The sequence below is a fragment of the Bison bison genome, unplaced genomic scaffold (assembly GCF_000754665.1).
Source record: "Bison bison bison isolate TAMUID 2011002044 unplaced genomic scaffold, Bison_UMD1.0 scf7180017864104, whole genome shotgun sequence".
NCBI lineage: Eukaryota > Metazoa > Chordata > Mammalia > Artiodactyla > Bovidae > Bison > Bison bison.
This window is the reverse complement of record NW_011494676.1, coordinates 102,002-112,706: the sequence shown is the minus strand read 5'-3', so window position 1 is coordinate 112,706 and position 10,705 is coordinate 102,002. Positions and strand designations below refer to the sequence as shown.

Here is a 10,705-nt window from a genome sequence, read left to right as displayed (position 1 = left end):
AGATATAAAAAGCATTTACAAGCTAGGATAAACAAGATGTGTTGTATAATGGTTTAAGACAACAAGATGTAGGACCAAACTGCCATGTTCTAACATTTTTTAACTTTGTGGTCTTGGGAGATTTATTTAATTCTGTGCCTCAGTTTTCTATCCATTAAAAAAAAAAAATATATGCAATGGAATATTATTCACTCATAAAAAGGATGAAATCTTACCATTTGTGGCAATATGAATGGACCTCAGGGAATAATGCTAAGTGAAACAATTCAGACAGAGAAAGATAAATACTGTATAATCTCATTTATATGTGGAATCTTAAAAGCAAACAAACAAAAAGACCACCAAAATCCAATTCATACTGACAACAAAGTGGTGGTTTCCAGAGATGTGGGAAGAGGTGGGTAGGTAAAATGAGTGAAGGGAGTTGAAAGGTACAAACTTCTAGTTATAAAATAAAGAAGTCAGGGGGATGTAATAAACACCATGGTAGCTATAATTAATAATATTGTATTGCATATTTGAAAGTTGTTAACATAGAAAATCTTAAAGTTTCTCATCACCAAGAAAAAAATTATGTATGGTAGCATGTTAACTAGACTTATTGTGGTAATCATTTTGCAATATACACAAATATCAAATCATTATTTTGTATATGATGTTGTGAGTCAATTATATCTCAATTTTAAAATTTTACTTTAAAAAAAGGAGACAATATTATTATTGTTCCTACCTCATCAGATTGTTGTGAGAATTAAATTAACAACTGTAAAGTGCTTAAAATACTTCCTGTTATGAAGTAACCAATAAATACCATGTGTGTGTTTTATAAGGAGTAATATGTCTAAAAGATTCCTAGAATCTACAGGCTCTATGGTAACCGCGGCCATGAAATTAAAAGATGCTCGCTCCTCGGAAAAAAAGTTATGACAAACCTAAACGGCATACTAAAAAGCAGAGATATCATTTTGCTAACAAAGGTCTGTATGGTCAAGCTATGATTTTTCCAGTAGTCATGTGTGGATGTGAGAGTTGGACCATAAAGAAGGCTGAGCACCGAAGACTGATGCTTTCGAACTGTGGCATTGGAGAAGATTCTTGAGAGTCCTTTGGACAGCAAGGAGATCAAACTAGTCAATACTAAAGGATATCAACCCTGAATATTCATTGGAAGGACTGATGCTGAAGCTGAAGCTCCAATACTTTGGCCCCCTGATGCAAAAAGCAAATTCATTGGAAAAGACCCTGATGCTGGGAAAGCCTAAGGGCAAGAGTAGAAGGGAAATGACAGAGGATGAGATGTTTGGATGGCATCACTGACTCAATGCACACGAGTTTCAGCAAACTTCAGGAGATAGTAAAGGACAGGGAACCCTGTTGCAGTTCATAGGATCTCAAAGAGTTGGACATGACTGAACAACAGCAACAATACATCTAAAATTTCTACCTCAGGGACTTCCCTGGCAGTCCAGTGGTTAAGACTTCACACTTCCAATGCAGGGATGCAAGGGGCCTGTGTTTGATTCTTGGTCAGGAAACTAAGATCCCACAGGCTTCGTGGTGCATCCAAAATAATTAATGAATTAAAATAAAATTTCTAGCTCAGGTAAGAAAATACAATCATGAGGTGAGTTTGGAACATTCTGAATTTCAAATATTTTGAGAAGACTTTTACTTCTCTGTACCTCAATTCCTGGTGTCGTAACAATAAGAAATAGGTACTTAGCATGGTCCCAGGAAACTGGTGGACAGGTGAAATGAGCATAGGTGAAAGGGCGGTCACCAGGGGAGGAATTCAAAAACTTTGATGATCCTGCTTGGACCCTACTTTCAGTCTTACATAGAAGGTTCCATGAACTTCCCTGGCAGTCCAGTGGTTAAAAGTGTTTCCACTCCCTCCAACATAAATCACAGCAGGATCCTCTATGATCCACTTCCCAGAGTAATGGAAATAAAAGCAAAAATAAACAAATTGGACCTAATTAAACTTAAAAGCTTTCGCACAACGAAGGAAACTATAAGCAAGGTGAAAAGACAGCCTTCAGAATGGGAGAAAATAATAGCAAACGAAGCAACTGACAAAGAATTAATCTCAAAAATATCCAAGCAGCTCATGCAGCTCAATACCAGAAAAAATAAATGACCCAATCAAAAAATGGGCCTGAAGAACTGAACAGACATTTCTCCAAAGAAGACATACAGATGGCTAACAAACACATGAATAGATGATCAACATCACTCATTATCAGAGAAATGCAAATCAAAATCACAATGAGGTAGGTACCATCTCACTCTGGTCTGGCTGCTATCAAAAAGTCTACAAACAATAAATGCTGGAGACGGTGTGGAGAAAACGGAACCCTTTTACACTGTTGGTGGGAATGCAACCAATACAGACACCATGGAGAACAGTGTGGAGATTCCTTAAAAAACTGGAAATAGAACTGCCATACAACTCAGCGATCCCACTGCTGGGCATACACACTGAGGAAACCAGAACTGAAAGAGACATGTGTACCCCAATGTTCATCGCAGCATTGATTTACAATAGCTAGGACATGGAAGCAACCTAGATGTCCAGAAGCAGATGAATGGATAAGAAAGTTGTGCTACATATACACAATGGAATATTACTCGGCAATTAAAAAGAATGCATTTGAAACATTTCTAATGAGGTGGATGAAACTGGAGCCTATTATACAGAGTGAAGTAAGTCAGAAAGAAAAACACCAATACAGTATATTAACGCATATATATGGAATTTAGAAAGATGGTAACGATGAACCTATATTCGAGATAGCAAAAGAGACACAGATATAAAGATCAGACTTCTGTACTCTGTAGGAGGCAAGGGTGGGATGATTTGAGAGAATAGCATTGAAACACGTATATTACCATATGTGAAATAGATGACCAGTCCAAGTTAAGTTCAATGCATGAAATAGGGCACTCAAAGCCAGTGCACTGGGACAACCCTGAGGGATGGGATGGGGAGGGAGGTGGGGGGGTTTCCGGATGGGGGACACATGTATACCCATGGCTGATTCATGTCAATGTATGCCAGAAACCACTACAATAAAGTAATCAGCTTCCAATTAAAATAAATAATTTTTTAAAGTGTGTTTCCGATGCAGGGGTCATGGGTTTGATCCTTGGTTGGGGAACTAAGATCCCACATGGGTGCAGTATGGCCAAAAAAAAAAAAAGAGAAAGAGAATGTTGGCTTATACTTTTTAAATGAATTTAGGAGCACTTGGTGTAAAGATGGCTGAGCAAATTAAATCATTTAATGAACTCATTAAATTAAAGTAGTAATGAGATTACGTGGTAGTCAACAGTGCTGATTCATCAAATACATTACTCCAGTACTCTTGCCTGGAAAATCCCATGGACGGAGGAGCCTGGTGGGCTGCAGTCCATGGGGTCGCTAAGAGTCAGACACAACTGAGCGACTTCACTTTCACTTTTCACTTTCATGCACTGGAGAAGGAAGTGGCAACCCACTCCAGTGTTCTTGCCTGGAGAATCCCAGGCACGGGGGAGCCTGGTGGGTGCTGTCTATGGGGTTGCACAGAGTCGGACACGACTGAAGCGACTTAGCAGCAGCAGCAGCAGCTCCATCCTTCTGGAGATGAGACATGACTGTTCTTCCTGGCCCTCTCCTGTTTGGGTAGGGCCTCATTCAAGCCAGTAGGTTGAGTCATTCTAGTTACCAGTGTGAAACTCTCTAGTGATATCTCCTTATGGCAGGGTGGCACATCAGCCTGGGTTTCTGAGTAGCTATGGTGAGCAGAACTCCATTGTCACCCTTTTAGAGATGATTATGCGGTGTGAACGAATAACACATGCTTCTTGTTTTAAACTTTTGGTGTTGTTTCCGCAACATAGCCTAGTCTATCCTGACACAGGTATCATTTAAATACATATCAAATTCTTAAAAATTAAAGTTAACAAACAGTCCTAAATGAGAATGTGGGGAAAGAGACACTTTCACAGATTTGCTAGTGAAAGTAAAAATTGTTTCAACCTTTTTGAAAAGTAATTTGACAGTGGATTCTGATAAAAATAGGGGAAAATACATATTTTTTCAACTCAGATTCCATTTTGGGGGATCTCTTTCACAGAAATAAATGTACTACTGCAAAAGGATGTTTAATATTTATTGTTGAATTTTTGTTGTGGCTAAAAACTGAGCACAATCCAAATTTCTAAGTATGATTTAACCATATTACAAAGTATTACACAACTATCAAAAAGAAAACTTTTAATTGACTTCATGGAACGTCCACATGTTAAGTGAAAACAGAAACAAAAAAATTCATGTTTGATCTTGTACACACAAGCCTAGAAAACTAAGTTGATTTACCTCAAAGGAGCAGAGGTGGTTAAGTGATGGGGGTGGAAAAGCTATTTTCGTGTTTTTCATATTACACCTTCCACCTGATGCGAAGAACTGACATTGGAAAAGACCCTGATACTGGGAAAGATTGAAGGCAGGAGGAGAAGGGTACGACAGAGGCTGAGACGTGGCATCACCTACTCGATAAACATGAGTTTGAGCACGCTCCGGGAGTTGGTGATGGACAGGGAAGCCTGTCGTGCTGCAGTCCATAGGGTCGCAAAGTAGGACACGACTGAGCAACTGAACGGAACTCGACTTATTACAATTTGTACGGTTTATGTAACACAACAAACTCAAGTACAAGGGAGAATTCTAAACCTTAGTGTTCGCCGACTGAGCCTCTGCGCAACAAACTTAGTACTACTACCACCAGTTGAGGAGTGGTAGAAGAGGCGGAGCCTTTCTGTAATGTATCTAAACCACGCCCACTTTACCCGCCAATCGTTTCTCACGTGTGCCCTGGAAGGATTTTCCTTGACGCATGCGTACGCCCCTGAGTTTCCCAGCCTTCGAGGGGAGCCCTGCGGCTTTGGGTTTGACCCCATCAGGCTACCGTCGCAGCAACCGGAACGGCACCTCAGGCTTGCTTCCGGCGTCTTTTTTTTTTTTTTTGGCCCCCCCCCCTTCCCCTTCCCTCCCTCACGCTTCTTCCCCTCCCCCTGCTCCCTTTTCTGTTTGGTTTCGTTCTTTCCTACCGAGGCCGACCCCTGCGTCGTGAGTCTGGGGTCTGGCTGGTGAGAAAGAGCCATCTTTAGCTGGAAGCAGGGAGGTGTGGGAAATACTGTTAATTGAGGTATTCGGAGACCAAGGGCTTGTATGGAATGTTTTGTTTGTTGTAAGAGGTCGGGCGAGGGTGGGAAGGAGGTCTTTCCCGGAGACAAGCGGGGACGGTGTTGAACTGGAATTGCGGGTGGGTGGGACGCACCCCTAAAATGGGTAGCGCGGGGGTGGGGCGGCGTGTGGTCAAAAGAGAAATGGAGACAGTGAACTGGCACTGGGGTCGCATGGCGTTCTGGCTTCAGTTTTGCTTTAACCGTTTGATCGAAAAAGCAGTTAACACCAGTGTGTGTTGTATGTGCGAGTATTTGAAGTGTCGATTTAGGTAGCCACCTTTTATTCCCATATTATTTTATTTCATTTTACTTTGGGAAAACCTTTTGTGCTGCAAGCTTTTGTGTACTTAAGTGTCTTTCAACGTGAAAACGAAGTGATGTAAGGAGAAAAGTAATTAAAGAGAAAACAACGAATTAGGGAGTTGTAAACCAAACCTTCCCCTCCAGGTGGGGGTATTTGCTCAAATTAGCATAGCGTGTAAAGATTTATCTCATTAGTCAAGGAACACAGGTCACAGAAATATCTACCTCAATAAATTGCTTCTTTTCAGTTTCCTAAAACATTATTTTTGGTAGCTCCTTGTGTGATATATGTCCTCCGTGCCCTGTCAAACTTTTTCATTTTACTCAGGCCTATAGTCTACAGCCTATAGGAGATGAGAACTCTACAAAATCTCAGCTTCAGACACTGGAGAACTGGGGGGTTGGGGGTGGGGGGTGGACATGGACTCAAACCTAACTACATATATCTGAGTAACAAGTAGCTGAGTAGGAATGAGTTTTATTAGGGGACTGAAATTCTCTAATGTGGTTATGATGACTCCAAAAGTAATTTTAGTTTCCTGCTCCATGTAGAGGACAGCAATATGTCCTCCCTCCCTGGGTGCATTGGTTTGGCAGCTGCAACAGCAGCAGTGGAGTCTGAAGAAATTGCAGAGCTGCAACAGTCCGTGGTTGAGGAGCTGGGCATCTCAATGGAGGAGCTTCGACAGTTCATTGATGAAGAACTGGAAAAGATGGACTGTGTACAGCAGCGCAAGAAGCAACTAGCAGAGTTGGAGACTTGGGTAATACAAAAGGAATCTGAGGTGGCCCATGTTGACCAACTCTTTGATGATGCATCCAGGTAAGAACCACATAGGAAATAGTAAATCTGCCCATTGGCAGACATTTTTAAAATAGTATAATTGTTATGACATTGTACTTTAGAAGGTACAGACATGGAGAACCTTGCTCTTCCTCAAAGGTTAAGGCCCAAATTGTCTGCACAGTCATCATATAATATTCGTCTATCAGCAGTTAATATATGATCAGCAGTGAAAGTTAGTCACACAGTCCTGTCTGACTCTTTGTGATCCCATGGACTGTGGCCCACCTGGTTCCTCCGTCCATATAATTCTCCAGGGAAGAGTACTGGAATGAGTTGCCATTTCCTTCTCCAGGAGATCTTCCTGACCCAGGGGTCAAACCCAGGTCTCCTGCATTGCAGGCGGATTCTTTACCATCTGAGCTACTGATCAGCAGTAGGGGAGTCCAAGTCTTGAGTCCCTTCCGCTTCTTTATCCTACACTCTACTTCAGAACAGCTGTTTTGTTTTCTTACTAGAATCATCTAGGGAGTGCATATTGTGAAGATTTGCTGTTTTATGTAACTGTGAAGCTTTAACAAGTTCCTCGAACCTTATTTCTACTCTAAACCCCCAGAAGAGTGGTTTCTTTTGCCCTACTTGTCACTTAGAATGTATTTTCAAACAACAAAAGGTAAATAATGAAGTTGAAAGGACCATGCTTTGAACTTACTTTAGATTTTTCAAGAAACCACAATTTTTTTTTTTTTCCTATGGGATAAGCCTCTTAAATTCAAAACAGAGACACTTTGGAATATGATCTGTTTGAATAGAAGTCATTATATAGTTAAATATATATAAGTAAATTCTAATGGCTTTTACCCCTGCTTCTGCTGGCTTTGACCTTTTCTACATGTGTTCCAATATTAGGGCAGTGACTAACTGTGAGTCTTTGGTGAAGGACTTTTATTCCAAACTGGGACTACAGTACCGGGACAGCAGCTCTGAAGATGAAGCTTCCCGGCCTACAGAAATAATTGAGATTCCTGATGAAGACGACGATGTCCTCAGTATTGATTCAGGTAAGAGATGAGGCTATGGACTGGAAAGTCTCTGGATTGAAACTGAAACATGGGAAGATGAGCAGATAGAAGATAAGAGAGGAGAAACCGTTCTCACTAACTTCATATTCCTAACTATTGGACTTGTCTGTTACAGAAAAAAAAAAAATAGATTGTTAGTGTCATGGATCTTCCCTACCTGCTACTTCCTGATTGAATTATTCTCTCCCCATTCTGTATAATCTGTATTCTAAATTTCCTTGCTTTTTTAATAGATGGCATTTAACGTGTATGTGTGTATGTATATATATATATCTCAAAGCAGATTATTTGGTTTTGTCTATAACAATTTTTAAGGTATAATTTACATACTATAAAATTCACCTACTTTAAGTGTACAAGTTGAGTTTTAGTGAATAATTTTATAGTACTGCAGTCTTCACCCCAATCCAGTTTTAGAACTCTTGCATCACCCCAGAAAGTGCCTTCATGCTTATTTGTCATTAGTCTGTATTGTCACCCTCTGGCAACCACTGATCTGCTTGCTTTCTCTGTGAAGTTTTTGCCTGTTCTAGAAATTTACTCTTAAGTAGGGTCACAGTATGTCATCTATCATGTCTGCCTTCTGTCATTTAACATAATGTGTTTGAGGTTCATCCTTGTTGCGTTTATCAGTAGTTTGTTCCTTTTTTGTTGAATAACTTTCCATTGTATGGATAGCCACATGTTTTTATCCATTCCTCAGTTGATAAACATTTGGGTTGTTTGCAGTTTGGGGTCATTATGAATAATGTTGCTATGAATATTTGTGTGGAAGTTTTAATGTCCATGTTTTGTTTCATGTCTCTTGGATATTCCACCCAAGAGTAGAATTGCTAGGTCTTAAGGTAAACGTATGAGTTTTGAAGAAACTGCTGTTGTGTTTTCCAAAGTGTATCATTTTACATTCCTGCTAGCAAAGTATGGGAGACATCCTTGTCAGTGATTGGTATTGTCAGTCATTTAGCCATTCTAGTGGGTGCATGACAGTATCATTCTGCGCGGGATCTTGGGCCACAGCAGTGAAAGCCCAGAATCCTAACCATTAGACCACTGGGGGACTCCTTCACATTGTGATTGTAGTTTGTATGTTTCTAAAGACATTGAGCATCTTTTCACATACATTTGCCATTTATGTATGTATTTTAGGCAACTATCTGTTCAGATCATTTTGCCTTTTTGAAAAAATTGGTTGTCTTTTTACTGTTGGCTTTTCTAAGTCAATATATATGTCTCCTGACTTATTGTACTTTAGGTACTGTTCATTTATTAGGTCTGTTTTATAAACATTTTCTCTCAGATGTGGCCTCTTCATTTTCTTAATGATGTCTTTTGAAGAATAAAAATTCTTAAAGTAAGGATTGAGGGTAGTTGGTTGGTTTGTTTCACTTAACAGCTATCTAGTTGTTCCACCACCACTTGTTGAAAGGAGTGTCCTTTCAGGATGCTTGTCGAAAGTCAGCTGGCCATATATTTGAGGGTCACATTTCCCTGGTGGCTACGATGGTAAAGCATCTGCCTACAATGCAGGAGACCTGGGTTCAATCCCTGGGTTGGGAAGATCTCCTGGAGAAGAAAATGGCAACCCACTCCAGTATTCTTGCTTGGAAAATCCCATGGACGGAGGAGCCTGTTAGGCTACAGTCCATGGGGTCTCAAAGAGTCAGACATGACTGAGCGACTTCACTTCACTTGATCTAAATGTTTATTTTTTACCAGCACCACACTGTCTTAATTACTATAGCTTGACAGTAAGTATTAAAATCACTTTGTGAAAATCCTCCAAATTCATTTGTATTTCATATATAGTCCAGATAAATTTTCGCATCAGCTTATCAATTTCCTGGAAGTTTTTCATGGCTCCCTTAGAACTTTCTATATATTAGATCATGCTATGTGGAAATAGTCATTTTACTTCTTCCTTTCTAATCTAGAAGTCCTTTTTTCCCCCACCCTTGTTTTATTATGCTTGCTAGAACCTTCATTGTGATGTTGAAAAGAAGTTTGAGAGCAGACATCCTTTCCTTATTCCTGATTTTGGCAGGAAAACATTTTATTTACATATTAATATGGTGTAAGTTGTAGGTATCCTTTATCAGATTGATGGAAGTTGCTTCTGTTCCTAGTTTCCTGAGAGCTTTTATCATAACTGGATTCAATTTTAGATTTTGTTAGCTCCTTTTTCTGTATTGTCCTCAGATGATCATATGGCTTTTATCATTTATCCTATTAATAGAATGTATTACAATAATTATTTTTTGGATGTTAAACCAATCTTTTGTCCCTGGAATAAATCTCTCATCCTTGCCCCCCTCCCCACTTTGTCTTAGTGTATAATCCTTTTTATATGTTGTTGTACTGGATTTGCAAATGTTTAACAGTTTTTGCACATACATTTGAGGGCTGTTTGTAGTTTTGTAGTGATGTCTTTGGCTATAGCATCAAGGTAATACAGGCCTTACAAGATGAGTTGGGAGGTGTTCCTTCCTCTGAGTTGTGTGGGATGGTATTATTTCTTCCTTAAATGTTTGATAAATTCAGCAATGAAACCATCTTGGCTTGGACTTTTCTTCGTGGAAAGCTTTTTTATAAATAAGCTTTTTAATTTGAAATCACTTTAGATTTGTGGAAAAGTTGCAGAGGTAATAGACAGTTCCTTCATACCTTTCACCAGTTTCTTCTCATGTTGCCATGCTAGATATTGGTCAAAACTGAGAAACAAACATTGATACTTTCTTTTTATCTAAACTCCAGACCTTATTCCATTTCTGGTTTTTCTGTTCCAAGATCCAATTCAGCATATCACATTGTAATTTATTGTGGGAAGGCTTTTAATTACTAATCCATTTTCTTTTCTTTTAATATACTTATTTGTATTTATTTATTTGGCTGCTCCAGGTCTTAGTTGCAGCACATGGGATTTTTAGTTGCTACATGTGGGATCTAGTTGTCTGACCAGGGATCGAACCTGGGCCCCCTACATTAGGAGCTCAGAGTCTTTACCACTGGACCACCAAGGAAGCCCTCCATTGTCTTTACCTGATATATTTATTTAAGTTTTCTATTCCTTCTCAAGTTGGTTTTGTTCATTTGTGTCTTTCTAGGAATTTGTTCACTTTATCAAAGTTGTCTAAATGATTGTCATATGTTATTCATCAGATCAGATCAGTCGCTCAGTCGTGTCCGACTCTTTGCGATCCCATGAATCGCAACACACCAGGCCTCCCTGTCCATCACCAACTCCCGGAGTTCACCGAGACTCACGTCCATCGAGTCAGTGATGCCATCCAACCATATTATCCTCTGT

The 10,705-nt window shown here is 39.7% G+C and overlaps 1 protein-coding gene across 2 annotated transcripts in view; it reads left to right on the top strand.

Moving 5' to 3' along the window:
- Nucleotides 1–5,022: 5,022 nt before the first annotated feature.
- SETDB1 (SET domain, bifurcated 1) overlaps nucleotides 5,023–10,705 on the top strand; it is a 32,102-nt gene continuing 26,419 nt past the window's right edge. For both annotated transcript variants that reach the window (XM_010838674.1, XM_010838675.1), the window contains exons 1-3: nucleotides 5,023–5,192; nucleotides 6,088–6,358; nucleotides 7,229–7,380. In XM_010838674.1, the coding sequence (XP_010836976.1) occupies nucleotides 6,099–6,358; nucleotides 7,229–7,380 (412 nt within the window). In that variant the 5' untranslated portion in view covers nucleotides 5,023–5,192; nucleotides 6,088–6,098. The remainder of the gene's footprint in view (nucleotides 5,193–6,087; nucleotides 6,359–7,228; nucleotides 7,381–10,705) is intronic.